The 27944-nt window shown below is 32.6% G+C and overlaps 1 protein-coding gene across 3 annotated transcripts in view; it reads right to left on the reverse strand.

Annotated features, from left to right (window-relative positions):
* Positions 1-256: 256 nt before the first annotated feature.
* SCN7A (sodium voltage-gated channel alpha subunit 7) overlaps positions 257-27944 on the reverse strand; it is a 70777-nt gene continuing 43089 nt past the window's right edge. For all 3 annotated transcript variants that reach the window (XM_045507624.2, XM_074363829.1, XM_045507625.2), the window contains 14 exons: positions 27557-27795; positions 24024-24197; positions 22225-22581; positions 18980-19417; positions 16364-16469; positions 14629-14783; positions 12352-12525; positions 11352-11459; positions 9665-9943; positions 8874-8927; positions 7975-8112; positions 6422-6526; positions 5832-6102; positions 257-3162 (listed from right to left, as the gene is read on the reverse strand). In XM_045507624.2, the coding sequence (XP_045363580.2) occupies positions 2096-3162; positions 5832-6102; positions 6422-6526; positions 7975-8112; positions 8874-8927; positions 9665-9943; positions 11352-11459; positions 12352-12525; positions 14629-14783; positions 16364-16469; positions 18980-19417; positions 22225-22581; positions 24024-24197; positions 27557-27795 (3665 nt within the window). In that variant the 3' untranslated portion in view covers positions 257-2095. The remainder of the gene's footprint in view (positions 3163-5831; positions 6103-6421; positions 6527-7974; positions 8113-8873; positions 8928-9664; positions 9944-11351; positions 11460-12351; positions 12526-14628; positions 14784-16363; positions 16470-18979; positions 19418-22224; positions 22582-24023; positions 24198-27556; positions 27796-27944) is intronic.

Raw genomic sequence — 27944 nt, forward strand, 5'->3', positions numbered from 1 at the left:
ATAATATGGAGATACATCCTGCAAACTTAGGATTTTGTTAAGAGGAGTACTTTTTACATTTTTTCAATGTCTAAGGGTCTCTGGTAAGTTTACTAACATGTATTTTACAAAATTAAGTTAATCCAAAGGCAGCACAAATATTTACAGTTTTGAATTTTGAGCCTGAATGAATAAGCTTTAATGTAAGGCTCATTTAAAAAAGTTCTTATACAAAGTTGCCAATATAATTTACCAAAGAAAAAGAACCAAAGCTTAGTGTGATTAACAGGTTGTATTTATTATTTTCTTTAGTATCTAAAAAGTAGACTATATTGTAAGACTTTGCTAAAAATAATTATTTTCATATTTTTGGAAGGTTAGTGGCAAACATGATTTACAATGAAAAGATAAAATTTTCAAACTAAAATCAGTTCATAGTCTTTATGGAATTGACAGAAGCAAGTTAAGATTCAGTTTAAATACCTGACGCAGTTTCCACATGAAAGCATTTCCAAGAAATAGAAAACTGAGATGCTTAGATAAAGCACCAGCTGTCACCATATCACCTAATTAACACTATATCACATGATGGAGAACAGGAGGAAAGAGGAAAGGAACACTTATAGAAAGAAACAGAACCCTGAAATTACATTTGCTTAGGGGATCCCCCAAAGGCATCTTGGTCAGGTTAATACATTTCTGAGCAGCAGAAATAGATTATAATAGTTAAGGCTCAATCAAAATCATGCATTTCATAATAAAATACAATTATTAGTAATACTAAATAAACGTCATACAACATATTTAAAGCTTGTCATTTAAGTCAACAGTATATACATTTTCTTTTCGAATCCTTTAGGACTTTGTAGGCACACTAAAATCAATCTTCATACAAATGAAAGAAATATCAGATCTCAAAGGGCAGGGATGCAAGTGATTGCATTTTTATGATTATGTCAAAAACAACTCTTTGTATGTATCTTATAAAAATAATTTTAATAGTGAAAATTAATGTTTAGGATTTTAAAGTTTTCAAACATAAAACATTTTACAGAGTAATTATGTATGTGATAAGATAAAAACAACAACAAAACCTTGAAAAGGTAAATGAGAAAGTGAAAACTAACTTGCATACACTAATATTATAAAACACCACCGCAAACATACTCACACTTTGATCTCCTAGTTCAGGGTCTGCACAGTTTTAGTGATCATTTTCTTTCTCAAAGTTATTTTAAAAAAAACATAAAGTACAGTGAAAAAGTACTTCAAAGGGGCCACTGTTTCCCAAAGAGAAATGAGAAAAATTAGCAAAAGAAAGGCCATAACTGTGGTTCCCTTTATTGTTGCTGATTGTTCTAGGAATCCATTCTATTAGTGAGCTGGAACTTAGCTGGAACTTGGCAAAGAATTGAGAAACCAGGAATCCAAGAACAACAACAAAACAACATTAATTTCCATTAAGAAAAATAAAATAAAACAAAACCCATCAAAAACAAAACCGATGCTCTAATCAATCTTTTTCAAAAGTGGTTTGAATCAGCCCAAGAGTCTCTGTGATTGATCTCAAAGGCACTTTCTAAGAATCGCCTTTCTTCTTCCCTTAATTGGCATTTGTCCAGGCAAGTTATGATTTAATGGTCTGTAGCATTGTACTATTTTTTAAAAACAGCATCCCACATTAAGAGAGTACTTGTTTATTTGTAACTAAGTCCTCTATTAGTGGTAACTTGAATCACATCAAGTTAAAGTAGATATAAAATACATAAAGAAGCTCTTATTGTTACTCATCTCTACCACGACTTTCCCCATCCTCCAGAAGAAGCACACACCATAAAAGCCATATAGAGAAAACAAGCATTGGATTCTCAAATGACAATTTTAACCCAATCTAACTCTGCAGTAATATTAAGGGGTTGTCTTGGTTAGACTGAATAAATAATGGTAAAAGTGAATTGGACAAGGGATCTTGTGAGCACAAACTTATCCTCCATGGGTTGTAAACAACTGATTATTAAGTGATATCTTTACTTCCTCTGATCTTTGCTTTTATTTCTGACTTATACTTTCAACATTTTGAGGATATATAAAGAAGGTGAAAAGGTAGTAAGTGGGATTAGAGCTGGCTTTGAATAGTTGACTTTCCTTCAACTTTGTCAAAATGGGAATCTTCTTTGGCAGCTTGAACTTCACTGTCACCATCTATCATGTGACTGTCTGATGTGTTTTTGTCGTTCTGCCTCAAGCGGTAACTTTTATAAGCTCGCTGAATGATGGTTGCTGAGACTGCCTCTTGTTTTCGTTTCAGAGTGGTTGTAATTGGCTCATATGTGATCTTAAAAGGGTTGGCTAACATAAATCCTGATTCTATTTCTGAAAGAACTTTCTCCATCTTCACATCTTTACCCACAACCCGCTTTGTTAAAGCAAGCAAGATGTCAAGGCAATGAATCCTGTCCCCAACAGCCATGGGAAGATCCATGGCAACGAGCTGGCCCTTGTTCGGTTTTGCCATAAAAAGAGGTGGATCAAGAGCGGCTGCAAAATCTGAAAGCTTGCTAGAGTCTATGTACTGTGTTCTATCAGGATCAAATCTCTTCCAAACCTGAAAGAATTTCCTAAAATCATCTTCACTCAATGTTTTGGCTCTTTTTTTGGAAGCCATATTTAAAAACTCCATGACAACAACAATGTACAGGTTTACAATGATCAGCCATGATATGAGGATGTAACTGACAAAATAAATAACCCCAACAAAGGGGTTGCCACAGTCTCCTCTAACCTGAGTCCCAGGGTTAATTTTATCAGGATCACAGTCAGACCCTTGACTGTTGAAAATGGCATTGAGCATCCCATCCCAACCAGCAAATATTGTAACTTGGAAAAGACAGAGCATGCTGCTGCCAAAGGTTTCAAAGTTGGACACATCATTAATTCCAGCTTCCTTTTTAACATAGGCAAAGTTGTACATTCCAAAGATGGCATAGACAAACATGATCAGGAAGATGAGAAGACTGATGTTTAACACTGCAGGGAGGCACAGCATCAAAGGAAGCAGCAGATCATGGAACACCTTTGGTCCCTTCTCAGGACGCAGGATGTGGATGATCCGTGAGAGAAGTATCAGCTGCACAAGGGAAGGAGGTACAAGGTAGTATCCCACCATCAGAGGCAGAAATAGTCCTTGGTGTAGGAAAAGAAAGCAGGCAATACATTTAGAGGAATATAAATTGTTTTACATTTCAGTGTTTTCTCTGAATACACTGAATGTTAAGACAATTTTAATTAGTCCTTCCCATATAATATTTAGCATATATTGAAAGTTTGGGTTAAACAAATACTAGTTGTGGCAATGCTCAGAGTGTTTAGCAAAATTTGGAAGAGAATTATTTCTACCATTGTTGTAGTAATATAGATCAAGCACTTCTGAAGTCACAGATGGCATGAATCCATAATACAGGACAGTAGTCATATTTTTTTTCTGATTGTAGTTAGATCAAGAAATATAGTTTAATCCAACATTTATTGGATACCTAATAAAGGTGTCATGAAAATATGCAAAGATGAATGAATAACTTCTGTCCTCAAAGACCTTATAATCTAGAGAGTAGAGGTAGACATTTAAACTAATTATAATACAGGTCAGAAAGATCTAATTGATAAATACAATTTTAAAAACCTCTGGCATTCAGTCATTCACAGATCAGAATTTATTTATTTCATAAATAGTATTTGGGCACTTAGGAGCTTTAAATGTGAATTGAATTAATGAGTCTTTGCCTATAACTTTTCTTTCTGGCAGTGGTGGAAGGATGAGGGACTATGGAAATGAGATATATAGCTATAAAACAAGGTGAAATTATAATTACCATGAAAACATAAGGGATGCTCTCTGGAAGCACTGGAGAAACTGTGGTTCATTTTTAGTTGAGAAGGTGGAGAAGGAAAATCCCATGAAATTTCTACATGAAGTTTCTGAATCCGCAAGGACCATGCCTCACATTTCTGTTATTTGGTCACTGTCATTGACATCATTCTGTCTGACATTCTATCTTACTATACCCTCCTCTCCGCAGTGCTATAGCAAACCTACTCTGACTCAAATTTTCATTTCTCCTCCATCTTCCGAACTCTTTCCATTATGCAGGAGGTATCCCATTTAACTGTAAACAACTTTTCACTTCCTCATCACTAGATTTTCTTCACTTCCTTTCTTGTCTAAAATCTGACCTTATCTTGAAGACACTATTTCCCCTGCAACACTCTCAAGCACAGACAGATCATTCTTTCCCATTCCACATTTCTCAGAGTAGAAAGGTTGAACAAGCAAGCATCTTTCTTTCCAGTGTGATTTTCAGATACTTTTCCTTCACGTCAATTTTATAAAAAAAAAAAAAAAAAAAGAAATTTTGCCAGTCTGTGGACCACACCATTCACCTACACCGCCCCTGCCACTCCTCAGCTCTAGGACCTACTCACTCCTTCTCTTTCATATTCATTGGAGACGTTAGTACTTGGCTCACTGCTGCCATTTCCATTCTATCACCTACCATCAACAACTCATTAAAAGGCTAATCTTTCAGTCTTTGGCCTTCTTAACTTTAATAATCTCCATCATTTCACTTTAATCATACTCATCTATGGCTGCATTCTGGATCCAGGATACCTGATCACCTGAGATCTCAGATTCAGTTTTCTCTGATTGCAATTTCCTCTTTCCAGACATCTGATTCAGTAATGCTCATTTCAGTCTCTTAGGGTTCTTTCATCCTATTTTCGTCTGTTTTCTTCCTATCAGCCCCTTCCTGTCTTTATGTGCTTTTCTAGCAAGCTTCTTGTCCTTGTCTATCAATAGTTAGTTGCATTGCCTCTACTCCCAGCTAAATGAGTGAGTTTTCTGGAAACACAGCTGGGCAGACACTTTTATCTACACTTTATCTGCACCTTTCATTACTGACTGCCTAGAATAGTGCTTGACAATAAACATTTGAATATTGGCCCTATTCTTGTGGAGGTAACAGTCTAGTATGTGCTTTATGGGAAGCAGACAAAAAAACCCAAACTTTTCTCTGCCTAAGACACTTTTATCCTTGATTCTTTCTTGGCTACCTCCTTATCCAGGAGGTCTTTATTTAGATTCTTCTTCCTCCATCAAGTTTTCTCTGGCCCCCCTTACTGATCAGATGCACCTCACTCCGTTGTGCTGCTCGCTGTAGCACCCTGCATTTCTTCCCTTAGCGTAGCCGCAACAGCCCAACACTAAAATGTACTGTTTATTTGTAACCCTCAATAGATTATAAACTATGTGTATACAGAAATTATGCCTACCTTATTTGCTACAGAATTCTTTGCATATAGCATAATATCTATTCACAAAGAGGGTAATCAAATATATTTGTTAAAGAAAAAACTGGGATCTCCAGAGTGAGAGGAAACTTGTGACAAATTCATTAAAGCCTAAAACTCTGGTGAAAATAGTTAACAGTTTTAGAGATTAGAGGAGAGGGAACAATAATGAGTTTGAATGGTTACAACATGCTAACACATAAAGATCCTTCTAGTGTCATCTTAGAAAAATAATGTATGTGATATACTGAAGGGGTAGTCAAGCATTTACCTGGTGGTCTGTGAGGTGAAGTCTATGTGTCAACTTAAGAAGTATTTTTAATGTCTGATACCTGTTAGGCACGTGTACATGTATGAATGCAAAAATATAAGGCACTCCTGTTGGAAATAAAGAGTCCTGACCTGTTTTGCTTATATGAGAGACTATATCTTAGGAGATGTTTACTATAAGAACTTGCCTGAATTAACATTGTTACAAATAAAAATCTGACTAAACAAAATCTTACCTGTGATAGAGAAAACCACCACCATAAAATCAAAAATGTTCCATGCACTGGTGAAATAGTTACAATGGAAAGCGATGAGCTTCAGCACACACTCCCCGGTGTACAGCATAACAAAAACTGAGTGACTCCAGTAGAGAGCAACGTCCATTTTTGGACTCTGTTCATCACTTTGTATCATAATGGTTATTGCTTGGAAACAGGTAAGAACCATAATGATGACATTAAAACCTTGATGTGTTACCAAGTCAAAGATGAATCCTTGGAATTTGTTCTGTGTGTAGAGAAAACATGTGTAATATTCTTATTAACACGGTATTTATACCTCCACATTGTCTTTAGATTTACAACTTCCCTCCCAGCATAAACAGGAGAATAAGTTAGGACTAAGTTTTTACCAAACTATAATTATACCATATAGTTCAAAGCAAACAAATGAAAAGATCATCAAAAGCTTTGTCAAGGAACATATTTTTAAATTTTGTCAAAAGCATTTGTTGTTAAGAATTTTTAAAACACATCTTCATTTGTAAGAGAGAATATATAAAGGATACTTTTTCAGAAACTTAAAAAGTATCTAGACATTTCCTTACTCCTGGGCGAGGTATTGGTTTTTGAGAGTCTTCATACATCAGCTTCTTCAGCACACGGTATTGTTTCTTCTGTTTTACTGTTATAAAGATATTTGAACCTCCTTGGTAAAGAAATAAAAGAAAAAGATATTAAAATCGTATTTAATCCAGATTTTACCATACGTGAATATGCATTTTAGAAAGCTTGGCAATTACTGGTTTAATCCTTTAAAAAGGCTTAACTGCAATGGACTAAATCATGCTTAACATGTCTGACTTTCTGCACAAAAATCCACACAAAACACTTATAGAGGATACCCTGGAAATGACTTACATTCAGTTGCCTTTTGATGCACTTTCCTGTGGGTAGTCAACCCTATTTTAATTTTTTAGTTACTGAAGCTTGTCTCTTGCTAGACAGAGACAAAGGAGAAACAGAAGAGGGTATCTAGAAAGGTTACCAAGGAAAGTTGAACTCAAAAGCTAAAGGTAAAGTTGGTTTGCCCTTTTTATAAACAGGAAAAATGAGAATTGGTCAAATATGTGTCTTTATATGTTCGTTTGTTGCTTAATTTTCCAAATACTATCAGAAGATACTTTTTCACTATTATTTCAAAAGCACCTTGTGCCTACTTCTTCATAGCACCTTCTAGGGATTATTCGTGTTTGTGTATCTAGTCCTAATTTTGGTATCTTATACAGAATATGCAAAGTGAATAAGAGTGAAAATTAAATGTGTTAATCTAGGAATTAAAAACTGTTAATGCCCAAGTCAGGACTTGGTCACTTAAAATTGATAGGGATCACCAATTTGAAGCCTCCAGAAGCAAATCCTAGGATGTTATCCCATTGGGTTGAAGTCCTTAGGAAACTGAAGCAGCCAATCAAATGTATAGTTGATCACTGATCTCTCTAATCCCATCTGATTTGTGCAGAGGCAGAGTGATTTGTTTCACAAATTCTGAACATGGCTAAACTTTGATGACATGGCTAAAAGGAGAATTTCAAAATTATACTCTTCTTTGATTTATTAAAAGACTTTCCTATACCTAACAGAAAGTAGGTCCCTGTGGCTAAAATAAGTGGATTTATATGACTTTTGAGATGTTTTTTATTAATTCAAGAACTCCTATTTAGGCCATCTAATTAGGATTCATGACTTTCTCTACTTGTAGCAGAAAAAGCTATTCCAACTGACAAAGATGTCTCTGCTGGTTATGACTCTGAAAGTGTTCAGTAAACCAGAAAGTAAAAAAGTGTTTTTTTTTTTCTTGAACTTGTTCATATATTTGTGCAAATGCACAATGTTATTTATCAGCATGTCATTATTTACAAGCAAATATATAAAAACATTTGTAATTTTTAACTTTTACATTTGTTTGCATTTATTTGAATACAGAAAACAATGTAAAGATGAACATTTTAGCAATATTCATCAATATGCAGAAACATCAATCATTTTTTTAAAAGTACCAAATAAAAATGACATCATGCAGAATCCAAAAACCAGTTATGTGAATCTGGACGTTTTTTCCCCCTCAGGCACTTGATGAACAAAGAATATTTATACTTATCTTTACTTTATGCTTGTTGAAATTAGCAACAATAGCACCAATCAACATACTCAGAGGAAGAAATAATCCAATGATAATAAAGTCAATAAAGTAACAATACATGTAGATCTTGTCTTCAAAATTAGGCTGCATATCTACCTAAAAGTTCAATTAAAAAACAAGCAACATAAGACAGAGCCTAGAAGATTTTTAAGGCAGTGAAAATACTCTGCATGATATTACAATGAAGGGTATATGTCATTATACATTTGTCCAAACCCACAGAATGGTAAACTGGACTTTGAATAATCACGATGTGATACTGCAGGTTCATTCCTGGTTAAAAAAAATGCAGTATTGTGGTGAGTGATGTTAATAATGGTGAAAGTATGCATGTGTGAGGGCAGGAGTATATGGAAAATCTCTGTACCTTTCTCTCAATTTTGTTGTAAACCTAAAACTGCTCCAGAAATTAAGTCTTTAAAAATAAAAATTAACTAAAAAGTGAGAAAATAAACAAAATATTGATCCTGAATTTTTAAAACATAAGATTTGATTTGGAAAACAATTTATGACAAGAAAATCCAACAATGCTACTTGAGGCAATATTTCCTATTTGTTCTTTGGTGAAGGGATATCATTGCTTTGTTTATTTGAATTTTAGAGTTTACTGCATTGGTTTAGTCATTGTTATGATAATCCTTCAAATATGCCATTTGGTCCTCAACTATCCTATATAATCTTGGAAAGAGTTCATTATTCAAGAAATATTCTATCTGAAATGTATTTAATTTCCATCTAGCATAAGCATTTGCTTTTACCATGTTAATTACTCAATTATTGCTTGTGTCCTGTTCCTGAATTGCAAAAATCACTTTGACTGAACCTTAACAATGGCTCTAGCATTATATTGTACTTACACCAGAAGAATCAACTGCTGAATTCATAATAGTGATCCATCCATTAAATGTTGCCTATAAAAATGGCATGTATTTAATTCTTATGGAAATCTTATGCTTCATGGCAAATAAAAATTAAAACTCAATCTGTTATTAATACAGTAAAACACGTGATTAGTAAGGCTGACCACACTTCAGTTTACTGTGTAATTGAGATCTTTACCATTTTCATTATTACATTTATGTTGTATATTAACAACTAATTAAATCTACTTAGCATAACTGTAGTTAATAACTTGAAATATTTAAGATAGCATAAATAAAAATAGATGGATAAATGGTAAGTAAACATATGCTGCCCAAGTGTCATAGTTACTTGTAATTGCTCTACATGTACTATACTGAGAGGGAGGTAAGACAGAAATGATTCACCTCCTTATATCTGCTAGATGATGGGTGATGGAGTAGCTATTCCTCAAAGCACTAAGTAAAAACAAAATAGTAGTAACCTGAGTTAGATAAAAATTGTGAACTTATTATCTGACCAGTGATGGAGGAAACAGGTTTGACCAGCACCTACCATTTCCACTGGCAGTCATACCTTTACGTCCACTCCTTCTCCCAAAAGGGCAACGGCTATATTTCACTGTTGTCTTTCCAAATAAGCCCAGTAAGTATGTCCCATAATATGTATCTACTAACTAATTATTGCTTCAATAATCTAAAAACAACTTTATTAATCACCTACATTTTGTTATGTTCACTTACAATATGGATGAACGTAAAATTAACAAATTCAAACATGTACTTACTACTTGAAGCAGTGAAAGAAAACTGATTCCAACATTATCAAAGTTCAGTTTTGCATTCTCCCATGACATTGATTCATTAAACACAAGGCTTTCGCATTGACTTCTATTCATGACTTCAGATATAGGAAACCTTTCTCCACTTGTTGGGTCAATACATTCGTAGAATGTGCCAGCAAATAAGTGTATTCCTATGATGCTAAAAGCCAGCCAGATCATAAGGCAGACCAGAAACACATTCAATGTGGGTAAAGTTGTTTTTATCAAAGCTCTCACTACCACCTGGCATATAAAAAACAAACATGTAAACTTTAGGTAAGAAATGTGGAAGTATCTTAATTAAATTGGAAATACTTATTAATGTAATATCATGAAATAACAACAAAAAAGCTATCTTTAAATATTTAATAGGCCATATGCTGGTATTTGAATAACCTAAATAACAAATTTCAATTAAACTATGTATTAAAATTTCAGATATTCTCATAATTTTTGCGCTAAAAATTATTAAAAGACAACAGAGCTGATTAGTATAAATACTGGAATAAATAATTATTTCACTGATTTAACACGTTTATCCATTTCCTATATTATGCCACAAATGGGCAAAACAACTGAAGCTGTGTAAATGCATGAGATTATTTAGAAAGCATGTGAGAGTAAAACAGGCCTAGACCTAAATCTTGGGGATTCTAACTTAAGGGAGGATTAGCTTACAAAGGCAACGATAAAGAAGTGGCAGAGGAAAGAAGAGGAAGACCAAGAGATTGCAGATCAATGAAGCCAACGCAAGAGACCGTTTCAAGAAACAATGGGCAGCTGTGCCTCACAAAACCACAGACCTCCTCTCTGAACCACTCTGTCTCTGGTGAGCCACTGCAGAGTGGGAACTTTGGGAAATGAATCCACCACCTTAACTTGAATGGCAGCAATAGTCTCCGTTTCCTCAATTCCCTTTATTCTTTAACTATGACAATCAGAATTTTATTCTTATCACTCCACTAAAGCTGTTACAGCAAATGTGAACCAGTGGCTACCCCCAATAAATATTTTCAATATCTCTTTGCTATCTCTTCATCTTTCTTTTATCTTTTACACTTTTGACTCCCTTTCCCCAACCTCACTTCTTTCTTTTTTCTGATTCACTTTTCTATCATTCTAACCTTTCCTTCCCTCAGCTGTTACTAAATACATAGCCTTTTGCCTGTAATTTCTTAATTATATTCCTTAGTTTTCTGTCCTTGAATTAATATTTTGACTTTTAATTGCTCTTTATTTTGCTTTTAATTACACTTAACTTTATTTCTAAAACTAAGTCACAGATCCTTTGTTGACTCTTTAGATATTTTAAGAGACCCACTAATGCCTCTGATGAAAAAAAATGCCCTATTAGAAAATATACACAAATGTAAGAATAAAAGCAATAAACATGGTCGAAACAAACTTTTTCAGTAGTAAGAGTACCATATCTTTATTGGTCTTCATATCTTATGAGCAAAATGGCCTCAAATCTTAATAAGCATAATAAACTAATAAACTTTTCTTCTTTATTTTTAATTAGTAGTATATACATTTGCTGTATTAATATTGTTAAACATACAAATGAGAAGACAACAAAGATTGTTAATTCATGGAAGTTTATTAATCCTAAATATAAACCTACAGATTAGATTGGAAACTTTTCTCTTACCTTCATTCTTTCAAATTGAGATAGAACTCTGAATGCTCGAAGGAATTTAATGGACATAAGTGGTTTTAGTTCTTCCCGAGATTTGCCTATTAAACTAAGACAAAACACCTGGATATATTGAAAAAAAAGTGAATAGGATTTAATTTTAACTTTAATCAAAACAGTATGTAAAGTGAACTTTTATTACAGAAAAGATACACAAAGTCTACCAAGAAATTTGCAAAATATTTTAATATGTATTTCAATATATCTTAATGATGACTTACAGAAAGGCATAAGAAAACCATTTTGTGTAAAAATCACTTTAAAAAGATAAAACAAAATTCTTTTCTGGTAACAGAAATATATGTTATTGAGATAAACAAAAATTTGTATAGTTGATATTCTTTATCATCAAGGATTAACATTTATATGCATTTTTTATTTTGAAATTAGATTAAGAATCTCTGAGTGAGGGGTGTTTATTGGAGGATTTCAAGAAAAGTGAGTTGAGCTGACTTCTGTTTTACAATGGTGCAATGTATGTGGTTGCTATGTGGAAAAGAGAATGAAGGTGTGCACTGGTGGAAATAGGGGTCTCAGTTTGTAATCTATTGCAGTGAACCAACTGAGAAGTTCTGGTTGCTGGGATCAGTGTGGTACTGGTGAAGATTATGGTAAGTAGTCTAATTTTGGATGTATGATTTAAAGGTAGAGCCAACAGAATTTAAATATTTTAGAATGCTAATATTTCAAGATACTGTGCAAAAAAACTATTCTGTTAATAGGTTCATAAGTAACAATTAGAGTAATCCAGGAGTTAAGTGCTTAACTATTAAAATTTTAGAATTAAAGGGATGGATGTTAAACATTACATATGAAAAAATATGAAATGTTGGTAACTGAAAATGTATAGACAGAGGGAAAAAAAGATACAAGTAAACAGAAAAGTAAGTCAGAGTAGAAGTAAAGAGAAATAGTAAATCAAACAGCCCTTAAAATTTTTCTTGAAAATACGTACAATAACCACCAGGAAGTCTAGTTTGTACCAGCCATTAGTGAAATAGGCTTTAAGACCATATGCCATCCACTTTAGAAGCATTTCGAGAATAAAGATGTAAGTGAAGATCATGTCAGCATATTCTAATAAGATTTTAATAGTCTTTCTTTGATCAATATATATATCTTCAAAAGCCTGTGGGTACAAAATTTAAAGATTAGTGTACATGTAAGTTCTAAAAACTCTTTTGGCATAGAGGGGGAATGAAAACCCATCTCTAGATAGTGAACATTGTCATAGATTGTAGTCTCAAGGACTCATTGACTGGGTTTGGATTTACTAACATAATCTATATCCATTTTCTGATGCCATGCCTATAGCAGACATCATTAATTGATTTAAGAAGCTCTTCTTGTAGAGACTGGACTTGGCCTCACAATTGTTCTAAATAATAATCCAAAAGTCAGTTAATAAAACTGAAGAGATGGAACATTTAATCACATCTGACGTGGTTCTCATACCTAATTCCACATCTCACAGATATATGTCACTTGCTAATAGAGGAGCAGAGATTAAAAAAAAAAAACCCAAAACAAAAAACCAAAAAACCCAACACCTGTGTTTTCAGAAATCATGTAATTTCAGGAATTACATGAAAAAGTCACAAAGTTTGTCAGATAAACCAGTGGAAACACATGAATATGATATAAAACTATGTTCCTCCAAAGTTTTACAGTTTTAATAGGTTAACTTCAATTTCACTGTGGGAAGCAAACTCTGATAATGTTATTCAAAGCAATTTCATAGTATTTTTAGCACTGAAAAAAGGCAATAAAGTACCAATAACCTCAGACTTGTTTCAAAGGGCATCTGAGCTCAAAAAAGTAAACAAGGATGAAAATAATCTTATGTAAAAAATGGTGTTTCTTAAAAGCCTACTATTAAATAAAAGTAAATATAGGATAACAATAGTTACTGACCTAATGAACCAATTATGGAGTAAAAGTGTCTGTATAGGAAGATTATAAATACCATCTAAAGTTATTTTCAAGTACTTTATTTTATTACATGTATTTACATACCAAATAGTTCCATAATGCAAAATAACATAAAAAGATATACAGAAGCCTCCACTTCAATTAAAACATTAAAAAAAATAGTCAAAACCAATCTATGGCAGTTGAAGTCCACAAACTTGCTACCCATATGGAATGGGGAAGTAACTGTGAAGGGTCAGAGATGATTCTGGAATTCTGGTAGTGTTCTATTTTTTAAGCAAAGTGACAGTTACTTAAGTGCATTCACTGGTGAAAGTCCTTTATGCTATACACATATGATTTGCATGGTTTTCAGTATGTGTGGTAAATGTTAATATAAAGTTTACTAAAAAATACATGCAGTATAAAGTCTGGTTCCCAACCATGACTCCATCATCTCTGTTCTATACATCTCACAATTAACTATTTTTTGTGTATCATTCTCAGATCTTCTTTAATTAAACACAAGCAAATATCAATACACATTCTATTTTTATTCCTTTCCTCCATAAAATGTAGAATGCTGTACATTTTACTCTAGATCTTTCTTTTTTTCACTTATCACCAAATCTTGGAGAATTGCATTATCAGCATGCAGACAGCTGTCATATTTTACAGAAAGCTGCACAGTATACTATTGGATGATTGTACCATAGTATATTTAAAGTCACCTAATATGGATTAATTTTGCTTTTCAATCTTTTGCTATTACAAAAAATTCTTCAGTGCATAGCCTTGTAAATACATTTAATACATGTTTAGATTTTAGGATAAATTCCCCAAATTAAGATTATTGGGTCAATGGGTAAATATATTTGTAGTTCACAGGTCCTTAAAAGTATATGCAATATTTTTCTTTTCTTATGGAACAGATATCAAGGTACTAGCACAATATGTGCATATTATTAAACTATTTCATATATGACATTTTATTAAAATAAGTTTAATAAAATATGTTTGTCATAACAAATATATGACATTTTATTTGTTTATTAAAACAAATTGGGTATTTGTTAACATTCTGCTTTCCTGTTGTCATTAATATATTTTGAAATTGTATTATTTATTTAATATTGATTGAGGCATAAACAGATTCTCTAAGAAGCTGTAATGTTGTATCTTCCAAAATTAAAATCATAGAATATGAAATGTGGTGTTATAATAAGTATCCTGGGGAAAAGTAATTTGACATGGTGACTTCATGAATAAACAGACTTAAATGCATTTTTTCCCCATAAGAATCTCACATAGTCTCACTTACCAGAGCACCCGTGCTGAGTAGAGTGACAAGGCCAATGAAACCCTTAAAACAATTGTTTTCTACTATTTTGCAGCAAGTTTTCCTTATGTTCTGCCAGATTTTTCCTTTCTTGGGTTCTCTACTGATTTGAGCAGATGAAGATCTTCGTCCATAACCTGCCAAGAATGAAACTATTCATATAAGAACAAAAATACAGAAAATGCATGAAAAAATAAACATCTCAAATGTTATAGTATTTGTTTACAAAATTTAATATAGGTGGTCTCTAACATAAAAACATTTGATTTTTACCCCAACTGTAGTGACCACTGCAATCATTGAGGAAACAAAGAAAAACTTAACTTGTGAGTTTGGTAATAGTGGGAGGAAAGAAACTGTGAAAGGCAGAGATGACTTAGAATATCCTCTTACCCTCCTGGACAGAGTCTGAGAATAGAACTTACCCCCAAGTTTACCTCCACCTCCACTTACAAAACACACATAACACACACAACACACACAACACACACCCCATCTTCTGAATATTACTTTTGTATAATGCCTGAAAACTCATCCTCTGAAGATCCACATGGCATAACAAGCATTTCCATTTAAATATACAAATATTTATCACATGTTAAGATACATAATATCAGTAAAGTCAATTAAATTAAGCCCAGTTCTTAGGTGGCATGGGAACAGAAATTTTGACTGAGACTATTTAAGGAGCTAGCCTGGATTCCGAAGTACTTTGTGGGTAGGGGACATGTGAATGAGGTTGAATTCTACCTTCTAGTCAAGAGAGTTAGCATAAGGAAAACCTGAAGCTTGAGAAGGGAATGATTAATAGGTAAGAACATGAAGAACAGAGGATGGGTGGAGTTTAAAGTCAAAACATTTTAGAATTTACCGTAGAGTCAATTTATACATCTTTGGTCAGAAAAATATAGGAAATGTTTCCTTCTTGGTCTTAGATGATACATCTCCTAGACTTCAAGCTACTGAGAGCAGATTCTTATTTTGAATATAGGAATTTGGACATTCAGCAGTTACCATTTTGATGATTTCCAGTGATTTAAAATATTCTGAACCTATAGTTATTTGTTAATCTTGTTAGGAAACTAATTTGAATTAGTTTGAATTAAGTCATTGAGAGGTGCATGCTATGTATCTAGTGAGTCAGTCAACTGATTGAAGCCTTATATATATGTCTTAATATACATGTGGAATATAGAAGCACATGACTATTGCATGATTTATTTTCCTATGAAAGTTATAGGATGTTTTCATATGAGTATTTTAAATATTGACCCTATTCCATGGGTTATAAAAACATACACACACACACACACACACTAATTTAATCTTTTTAATAATCTCATGAAGTAAGTCTTATTAATGTCCTCATTTTACATATTATGAAGTGAGTCAGAGAGAGGAAAAGTAAAAGCTAGTCAATGGTGGACTGAGATTTGAACTCAGGCTGTCTGATTTCAGAACCAATGATCTTAATTACTGCATTAGGTACCCTAGGAAGTAGGACTTTTCTCTCTTTTCCAAATACTTACTTTTTCCTTGATACTTACTATAAATTTCTATTGGGATTCACATGGGTATATGCACATGTGCACTTGCATATTCCTTAGTCAAATTAATACACTTTTAAAAATTAAAACTGTATTTAATAGTATTTTTTAAGTTAGGAGAAATTTAGTCTAATTTCAATAGTGATCAAAGGAACTTATTTTTTTCTTACCATTTTTAAGATGCTTTGGCTTTTCATGTTCATAAACCATTTCTTCCTCTTCAGAGATAGCAATATCAACTGTACTACATTCAGATGAGCTAGATTGCTTTACCTTCTGAAAAGTAAAGTCCCACCAAAAACGTTGTGATTAAAGTTTCACTTACTCACTGTAGTCAAAGTTTATTTCATTTTCAAAAAAAGGAACATTATGTACAGAAAGACTTCTGTCAAGTGCAAAAGATTTTAGGCCAATTTCCTGACTGATACTAAAATGCATATGTATCTCTGGGAGTTGAAGTTTTAAAAAAATAATTTTAAAATTTAACTGAAGCAAAAATAATTTTTACATTAAAATTAACATTTAGTTAATAACACTGTTCTCCTAAAAGATGTATAGGCTATCTCTAATTTCTAAAAGGAAAGATCTAGTTAGAGTATATAAAATAGGAAATTATGAATATTTTGTTCTACCACTTCACTTTTTGCACAATAGTGTCAGGAAATAAAATTAGGAAGTTTTGTTTGCTTTAGACTAGATATAGTCAATTGTAAGATATTATAGTGCTCAATTAAAAAAATAAAATATCTAGCAGGATATTACTCTTAAATAAACAAATCTTTTAAAAATGATTTCATTTCCCTTTGTATTCTCTTTATTCTTGATGAAATAAGGGTATAACAATGCACTGATTTGGGAGTAGACAATAAATAAATGAATATTATATAATGTTTAGGCATTCAATAACTAAAATTATACAACTTATATTTAAATGCTTTATTAGAGTTTTAAAAATCTACCACATAAACTATTTAATGTGATTTTCCCCAAACCCTATGCGTAGTTATCATTCTAAATTTATAAATAAATCAATTAAGATTAAAATTATAAATCACTTTGGTAGAAGATTACTTAATGGCATCAGAAAGTAACCATGGTTACTTGCTACATTATGAAAAAATAAGTTACAAAATCTGATGTAAAGTTTGATGCTACTTTTATAACATTTATATAGTTATATATTTGAAATAAAAGATGAAGGTTTAAATACCAGAGAAATAAGAGTATGTATCTCTGAATTATCAGATCACGTGTGATTTTTATATTTTATTCTTTTGCTTTTGGTAGATCAACATCTTAAGTACTCAGGCCTACATAATCTGAAAAGTGTCTGACTAAATAAATATATAACAAAATATATAAATGAATAAATCTTCTGTAAGTAGTTAACCAATCAACAGGACCAAATAACTATGCATTTAAATGACAACTTCTGAGACGTCGACATTTACAGTTACGTTAAGTTCCATCTTTCCTGTAGACTTTCATATCTCAGACTTTCTAATGAGATTGGCAAGAAGTTTCCCAGAACATTTACACATGATGTAGCAATTTGACCCAGAAATGGATGGTAGTACATGTCTTATATTGTTATTGTAATTTAAATAAAATAAGCTAGCATTCTATAAATGTTCATAAATGTTTGTTTTAAGTGAAGATATAGAAGTGTGCTGAAGAAAAGTTTTTTCATTTTCTAACAATGGTATTAATTAAAGGAAAATGAACCTAAGAATACCGGGTGTGCTAAGAAGTGAGAATGTTTCTTTAAAACAAAGATGCCTTCATGAGAAACTGAAAGGACTTTGAATAATTGAAACTTAATTCCTGTTAGAAGGCCAATTTGATAAGTTACTGCAGAGAGAAGATGCCAAGCCAGAAGAGGTCTGGGAGACAAGATGATCCCAGAGACTTTGGGGACTTGGAAAGAGACATTTTCTGCCCCTCGCCATGCCTGTGGATGATCTAAAATGACTCCCTAGTGAGGTTCTAATGCAAGAGGCTCACAGTGCAGATGTGATCTCTATAGATGTAGCTTTATATTAGAAAACATCTCTTTCTAAGACATTATGCTTCTTGCAAATGAAGATAATAAGTGTCCAATAGGGCATACATTTTAGAAGCTAAGTCAACAGCAGTATCTGCCCTTCTTTGAATGTGACCCTTTCCTTTTTTTTTTTTTTTTTGGCCAGGGGTTTATAAAGTTACAAAATGTTCACAATTCAAACAGATGTTTTTCCTTTGTTCTTAGTTCAACTCAGTTATATATGTTACATGTTGCAGAAACGAACTGATGAGAATCTTAAAATTTTAGCAAGCGAAAAAGTATCTTGGCAATCTTCTAGTCCAGTCTTACATTTTAAAGATGATAAAGCCAAGGAGAGTTTAGTGATTTCTCCAATAATATACATCGATTTTAAAAACTTAGTTTTCTTCAATATGCTTTTAATCACCCCACACTGCTTGCTTACTGATAGAATAATTAAATTATCTAATGTTTACTAAGTGCATACTGTATATCAGGCATTATTCTATACACTATTAAGCTATTTTTCTTAATCCTTCTATCCTCCCTGAGAAATAGATACACTTTTACCCTCATTTATAGACAAGGAAACTGAAGCTTAGAAAGTTTGAGAAACTTGATCAGGAGCATAAAATCAGGAGCAAGGAGCGCTATAGCTAGGATTGAATGGGCAATCTAACTCTGGAACATCCCCACTGATTTGCTTCCGTATCAACAATGCCTTCAATCAACAATGAGCAATCATGATACTGAAACAACTTACCTCTTTGCTGCTTCCATCACCTGACTTGCTCTGAATCTCCTTATTGTCCGGATTTTCTATATCAGATTCCTCTGAAGCAATCGGTACTGTTTCTGAGACACTCGGACTAGGGATAAGTGATTGACTCTCATTTTCAGTCACTGTGTTTTTCTTTGTGCCATTGCTTTTTTCTTTATCTTTGAGGAAATGTTGGGTGTTGCTCAGTTCAGAAAGAGTATGGTCAGAAATGTTCTCTTTAATATATATATCACTGATGTTGTCCATTGTTTCCTCTAGAACATTTTGTTTTTTGCATAATATTTTAGAAAGCACATAATTTATTCCTTTTTTAATCCTTGCTATTGCATGCTGGAGATTTTTTGCTTCATTATTCTCTTCCATTGTTGCAGCCTTATATGAACTAAATGAGCTGACCAATGCCAGAAACAGGTAAAGTATCTGAATGAGGAAGTAAACGAGGTTAAATGTTATCTCATTTTTTTGGTTTCTTTCGGAACTACAACAACAAAAATCTATCTTTTTAAAAAGCTGACCTGAGATTTGAAAATAGCATACAAACTACAATGGTGTTTAGGCTCTTCAGTTCTTACTCATCTACAGTGGGTCAGGTGCTGTGCCAAGGGTTTGTATAACCAGAACTCATCGTAAGGTCATAACATTCTATGAAATATCATTTGTTTCTCTTTTACAGATGTGAAGGACAAAGGTTAAGGATGCCTAGTATCAAAGGTCACACAGGTTGAACTCAAGTCTGTCATTCCAAAGTTTGTTTTCTTTCACTAAGCCAGGTGAGAAAATGAATTGCTATTCCAGGTGGCTGACTTCTCTTCAGCCCTAACCCAGGAAGATGTGTAATGACATCCGCATTGGTTCTGCAAACCACTAAGGACTCTCACGGGGAGAAAGCTATCCCTGGTTCTGAAGCCCACATTTAATTCTCCTTGTGACATGTAAGCATAGGAATTGGGTAGGTTAGTTGATTCTCTGTGGTATTTCATTTAGTCAAATAAGAAAGAGATGAGTGATGGAAGAATTATTCCTAATGTTTGCAAGCTATTCTGAACTCAAGAATAGTGTGTATTTTGACCTTTGCTGTCACTGAGAAATATGATTAAGGCATGTTCAGTTTCCAGAGAATCAGATTTCTATTTTGTTTGTGATTGTAGAGTGCAGATTATAATTTTGGCATTTAGTGTTTCAGATTTATACTGATTATTCTCTTGGACTTAAAGTAATAATTTGAGTCTTTTGCAGTTTTATCTCCTCTCTTCAGATACTTGAGCTTTTGAAGATTTAATTTACTTTATGCATTACATATTATTTTTAAAGGGAAAAATTCAAATGGTATATACATTATGTGTAAGAATATGTATATAATTTGCATAATATTTTGCTGTCTGTATTTCTGATTTCTTCACATATTAAGATTTGCTCTTTAAAACAGTTATACTGATAATTTACATGTACATAAAATAATTAAGTATATGAAGATCTGCAACATGCATTTGTTAAAATTTCTTTCAGAATTTTGGAACTATGTGAAGAGATGAATTCTCAATTTATTAGAATTCTCTAATAAATTGCTGTGTTTCTCATGTACATAGACACCTAAAATAAAATGAAGTACCTATCAATTCATGTTCAGTTCTAATGGATTATTTTTGCTTCTCAATACCTAGATATTTATATATCTTAGGAACAGAAAGAACCCAAATAAGACTCACTCATGGAAAAATCAAAACACTTTTGCTCCCTACATGCTCCCTACAGATATATACATGCATACAAACATATACAGTGAAAAAAATTTTAAGTTTGAAAATTAAAAAACTAAAAAATTGAAAATGAAGATTCAAAAGACTTTGGAATCGTGTTTAAAAAAAGACTTTATAATACTATAAAATGCTACTATTTTGTTATAAGCATGCTCTGAATTAAAAATAGCCTAGTCTCTTAAAAGATTAATAGGAAGAGTCATGATCCCTTCCTTGAGGGAACTTTCAGTTTAATAAGGAATATAGACAGGTACATTAACAATTAGACATAATGCCAATGTGATGTGCATGACAGGGGTATGCCCAGGGTAAACAGAAGCAATGAGGAAATAAACTGATACAATGGAGTCTAACCTGTGATTTTTTTAGTCTTTTGGGATATGTACTTCTTTGTTTTGTTTTGTTTTGTACTTTGTTCTATTTCTGCTGCCTTTTTTTTTGAAAATTGAAGTACAGTCAATTACAATGTGTCAGTCTCTGGTGTACAGCACAATGTCCCAGTCATGCATATACATCTATATATTTGTTTTGGGAGATGTACTTGATCTCTATGACTTATAAGTAAAAAAGTAAATATTGAGTCTTTTTTTTTCCTATTAGAATCTTTTCTTATAAGCTATTTCCTTTTCTCAGAAGTCAAAGGTACTTCAATTCATGTAACACCACTTCAATTACTAGAAATTTAAAAGTTAAAGTGTTCCCTCTTAGTTAATGCACAATACTTTTATAGACCAGTAGTTTTCAAACTTTGCTGCACAATTTAATCAAATAAGGATTTTTAAAAAAATCTGATGACAAGGGTATGTTCACCTACTGATAAAATCAGAGTCTTTGGGAATGAATCCAAATTATTAGCACATCTTTATTAATTCCCCAGGTAATTCCAGTCAAATCTGACAAGTGCTACATTTAAGTGCTTCTTAAAATTTAATGTGCATACAAATACCTGGGAATATTGTTAAAATGTAGATGCTGCTTCCATAGGTATGTGATGGGGTCTGAGAGTCTGCATTGGTAACTATCTCCTACATAATGCCAGTGCTACTTAGAGTAGCAGGTTGTACACCAGTGCTATCTAATGGAAATATGATGCACATCACACATGCAATTTTACAGTAGTCACATTCAAAGTGTAAACAAAAATTGGTGAAATTAATTTTACTAATACGTTTTATTTAACTAAATGTATCAAAATATTATAATTAAAGTGAATTCAATATAAAAATTATTAATGAAATAATTTACATTCTTCTTTGGGGTAAGACTTCAAATTCAGTGTATTTTACACTTATAACACATCTCAAAGTGGACCACTCATATTTTAACTGATCAATGGCCACTTGTGGCTAGAGGCCACCATACCAGACAGCACACTTATAGACTGCTAGCTCCCTTCAGTCCTCATCATGAAAATACCAGACTCCAATACATCAGTTTTTCAAGGAAAATGTAAAAGCATGGATTACTTACCAATAAGTTTCCAATTAAAATCACCATCATGTAAAAAGGAATACAACTGAATTGGCTTGCTACCTTAAAGCAATCCCATAAAGTCTCTATCCACTCTCCACAGAGAATCCGGAACACATTCAGGAAGGAGTGGAAGAAATCATGCATGTGCCAGCGCGGGAGTTGACAACCTTCGTCTATGTTGCAGACACATTCTTTGTAATTGGAACCAAATAGCTTCAGGCCAACCACAGCAGAAAAGAATGTGAATGTGAACAACAGCAGGACTAAGTCTTTCAAGGCCACCAACGAGTTACTAAGAGTCAGCATCAGAATACTAAATGTTGGCCAATATTTCCCCAACTTGAAAATTCGCAACTAATAAAGCAATGTAAGAACAATGAGAATGAGGAAAAACAACAAAAAATCTGGTCACTATTCATTACAATGTACATTTAAAATTTTTATCAGCATCATACACATACCCATATGTAGTCTTTAATGTAATGTTCAGTTTTGAGTATTATTAATATTAACCACTGAAAATTTATTTTATGTACAGTTCTTAATACATATTCTGTATTTTTTTCACTAAATCATGTATATGATCTTCTATCGATCTGTCAATTCCCATTCAATATTATGCTGTTGTAATTACTCTAGTTTTATGTTTTAATATCTGGTAAAGCAAGTTTCCATTCTTTGTTTTGTTTTTTGCAATGTATTGAATATTTTCGTACATTTTGACATATAAGTGATATTGGAAAAGTCTTTAGGTTCCATTGAATTCCATTGACAATTCTATTGTGTATTTACATTTAAAAATAACATATCAAAGACTAAACACTACATTCTAAGTTTAGCTTGAATATTTCACTTCTTTTCACTAGATTTTAAAATTTCTATTTATATGGCACAAAATCACCTTAATATTTGGGTCATCTAAAATCTGAATATTATTTTTATATGTGCTATAACTTTGCCAACTTTTTCCGGTATATAGTTGGCTTTCTGGACTGAAGGATAGAACTTAACATTTATCCATTTAAAACTTAATCATCTTAGATCCAGTCTTTCAGATATTTTGATACTATCTTTTGTCACATCGTCTATATTTCCCAGTCTCATTTCACCCATAAATTTGATAAATACATGTTTTATATACTTCTCTTACTTGTTAGAAAAGTTTATAGATAAGAACTTAAAACAGTTTTGAAGAATTATTTGGATAAGATCAAATCTACTTAATTGTTCTTTATTCCTGATACATTCCTTCAACTTATTACCAGAATGAGACAATTTTTTTTATCAAATGCTCAACATTTCCATAAATATCATTCTAATAACATTGTTTCTTTGCCTATTTTGTTATGCTTTTACCAGCACCTATATTGTAGGCATATAGTGATTTCAACTTAATTTTCATAATAACGCTCTGTTGGCTTGACTATTGTTCTTTTCAAAGTTTCCCACCCTACATTTAGAAATACTCACCTGAATCTAGTTCTTTAGTTACACATTGGCATTCAGCTTCTGGGACTCTTTATTATTCTGCTTCTCAAAACTGACCCAGGCCCATTTTCTAGAAATATCTTCCAAATTTGCTGCATATCTGGCTTATTTCCTTTAATGCCTGGTCCAAATAACAGCATTGGAGACTGCTTACTCTTTCCTGGGTTACTTTCTAAGCTTGTTATATATGATTTAATTCATTTAATACTCCCAATATACCAACAGGATAAGTATTCTTCTCGTTTTGTGTATAAGAAAACTGAGATAACTTTTCATAAAATAAAATTTAGGTCTTGGATTCTACTTACCACCCTGAATGATCGAAAAACAGCCAATCCATGAAAACTTGTTACATAAAATTCTGCCAAACCATGGAACACAATTAGGCTATCATAAATGTTCCAGCCTACTTGGAAATACCCATATGGATGCATGGCAATTATTTTAAAAATCATTTCTGTTGTGAAAATTCCAATAAACACCTAATAAGAAACAAAATGCAGGAATGAGAGTATGATTCCAATAGCTTTATCAGAACCCTCATACACAGACAATGTAATTTTTCACTGATACATTCTTCATATTTCCTCTGTAAAGATCTGGTTAGTTTTGAAATCTATTATAAGGACAGACTCATACATTTTGCTGAACAATCTAATTCCAAACACTATATAGAATCTTCAATTACTTTAATAAAAGCAATCCTGGAAGAACACAAAAGAATATTTCCGAGTGAAAATATTTCCATTTTGAATAGTTCCTTTTGGGATATGGGGCACATATTAAGAAATTTAATGTTTTAAATTTGAAAGAATTTTTTTAAGTATATATGATCCAGAAAAAAGTAAACCTATAGAAACTGTCATTTGAAAACTATACTGGCAGAAATAAATAAATTACTGTTTTGGTGTCAAGTAAATGTATAGTTCAAAATGGGAGTAGTTGGCTGTTTGTATTAATATCAAGCAACTAAATAATAAAAGCAAATTAAATTAAACAATATATATTTGTTGGAATATGACTTGTTTTTAAAATCACAGAAATCTTTGTATTTTTATTGAAATATAGTTGATTTACAATGTTGTATTAGTTTCAAGTGTAGAGCAGAGTGATTCAGTTATATATTCTTTTTCAGATTCTTTTCCATTATAGGGTATTACAAGATATTGAATATAATTCCCTGTGTTACAGTAGATCAGTGTTGCTTATCTATTTTATATATAGTAGTATGTATCTGTTAATTCCAAACTCCTAATTTAGCCCTCCCCAACCTATTTCCCCTTTGGTAACCATAAGTTCGTTTTCTATGTCTGTGAATCTATTTCTGTTTGTGAATAAGTTCATTTGTATCAATTTTTTAGATTCCACATATTAGTGATATCAAGATATTTGTCTTTCTCTGACTGACTTACTTAGTATGATAACCTCTAGGTCCATCCAGGTAGCTGCAAATGGCATTATTTCATTCTTTTTTATGGCTGAGTAATATTCCATTGCACATATACCACATCTCCTTTATCTATTCATCTGCTGATGAACATCTAGCTTGCTTCCATGTCTTGGCTATTGTAAATAGTGCTACTATGAACATAGTATGGGTGCATGTATTTTTTCAAATTACAGTTTTTGTCTTTTCCAAATATATGCCCCGGAGTGGGAAGGCTGGATCATATGCTAAGTCTAATTTTAGTTTTTCCCCCACGCTGTTTTCCATAGTGGCTGCACCAATTTATGTTCCTACCAACAGTGTAGGAGGGAGGGTTCCCTTTTCTCCACACCCTCTTGAGCCTATAATATTTGTAGACTTTTTGATAATAAAAAGATCAATACAAGAAGAGGATATTACACTCCTTAACATATATGCACCCAATATAGGAACACCTAAATACATAAAACAAATGCTAATAGATACAAAGGGAGAAATTGATGTGAATATAATAATAGTAGGAGACTTTAACACCCAGTAACATCAATGGATAGATCTTCTAGACAGAAATGTAATGTCAACAGGGACACTAAGTGATACAATAGAACAGCTAAACTTAATTGATACCTTCAGGATGTTACATCCAAAAACCCCAGATTACTCATTCTTTTCAAGTGCACATGGAACATTCCCTAAGATAGACCACATACCAGGATACAAAACAAGCCTCAACAAATTTAAGAGGATAGAAATTATTTCAAGCATCTTTTCTGACCACAATGGCATGAAACTAGAAATCAAACACAGAACGAGAAATGAGAAAAAAATAATTACATGGAGACTAAACAATATGCTAGTGAAAAACCAATGGAGCAATGATGAAATCAAAAAGGAAATTAAAAAAAATACCTTGAGACAAATGACAATGAAAACACAACCACACAAACTCTATAGGATGAAGCAAAAGAAGTTCTAAGAGGGAAGTTCATAGTGACACAGGTCTTCCCTAAAACACAAGAAAAATCTCAAATAAATAACCTAACTGACCACTTAAAATAATTAGAAAAAGAGCAATCAAACAGTAGGAGGAAGGAAATAATAAAAGAATGGAGAGGAAATAAATAAAATAGAGATTAAAAAAATAGAAAAAAAAAAAAAAACAAACCAAGAGCTGGTGTTTTGAAAGAATAAACAAAATCAATAAATGCCTGGCCAGGCTTACCAAGAAGAAAAGAGAGGACCCAAATAAACAAAATAAGAAATGAAAGAGGAGAAATAACAACTGATACCACAAATATACAAAAAATTGTAAGAGATTACTATGAACAACTATATGCCAACAAATTGGAAATTCTAGAAGAAATGGATAAGCTTCTAGAAACATACAGCTCACCAAAACTGAATCAAGAAGAAATATATAACTTGAACAAACCTATCACTAGAAGTGAAATAGAATATGTAATAATAATAATAATAATAATAATAATAATAATAATAATAATAATAAAATCCCTGCAAATAAAAGCCCAGGACCAGATGGTTTCACAGGAGAATTCTACCAAGCATACAAAGAAAAACTTATACCAATCCTACTTAAACTCTACCAAAAGATTGAACAGGCGGGCACATTCCTAAAGTCATTCTATGAAGCCACCATCACCCTGATACCAAAATCAGACAAAGACACCACCAAAAAAGAAAATTACAGTCTGCTATCTTTGATGAATATAGATGCAAAAATCCTCAATAAAACCTTAGCAAACTAAATTCAACAACACATAAAAAGGATCATACACCGTGATCAAGTTGGATTCATTCCAGGGTCACAAGGATGGTTCAACATACACAAATCAATCAATGTGATACATTAGATTAACAAAAGAAAAGACAAAAACCACATGATCATCTCTATAGATGCAGAAATCTTTGTCTTTCATATTGCATGTGGGGAAAAGGATAGTTGAATTTCAAAAATACCTTGCCAAAAGGATAAGCTCCGATCTAAGGCAAGGACAGATGTTTAGAGTAGACAGGGTTAGGTGCAGTTGTATCAGGATTCAAAATTCAGGTGTCAGTAAAGACTTTGTATCTATTGTTTTGCCTCTGTCTTACTCTGATCTAGGGGCCACTGTAACAAGGGAGGGGATATTTGGGAAGGGAGAGGAAATAATTTCTACTTAACCTGACTGCCATGCATACAAATCTTAATAAGTGGTTTCTAGCTATAAATCTATTCAATGATAAGAATATTTCCAAAGCAGGACTGAGAGAGGTGAGGTGGGGAAGCATGAACCTACTTCATCTAATGCTCATCTGATGCATTTGCAATATTTTGGAGTCATAAAATAACAGGATAATGATGACCAAAGAAAAGTTGTAACTGCAAAGGAAAATAACATAAAGTGAGAGCCTTACCAGGTTTCCAATGCTGAGGACATTGTTGGTTTCTGCGCTCATTGGATAGTGTTCCAAGGCCAGAAATTGTATGTTTAGAATTATGCATATGGTAAGGAAAAGGTCGGTAAATGGGTCCATTATAATCATATGGAGAAACTCTTTCAACTTTAACCAACAGGGAGAACAATTCCAGATCAAGAAAGTTTTAGCAAATCTATACCAACAAAGTGGGCATCTCTTCCTGGATTTTTTAAGCTCTGAAATGAAAGAATAGAAAAGTTAAGCATTAACTAATTGTTCATTCAGTTCTAACTAGTAGAAAATTTTGACTTTTGCATGTAAAGGGAGGTTTGAAACTGGACTTTTGATTTGGAACTAGCAAATACAAATATTTCGTATTAATAAA

The sequence above is a fragment of the Camelus bactrianus genome, chromosome 5 (assembly GCF_048773025.1).
Source record: "Camelus bactrianus isolate YW-2024 breed Bactrian camel chromosome 5, ASM4877302v1, whole genome shotgun sequence".
NCBI lineage: Eukaryota > Metazoa > Chordata > Mammalia > Artiodactyla > Camelidae > Camelus > Camelus bactrianus.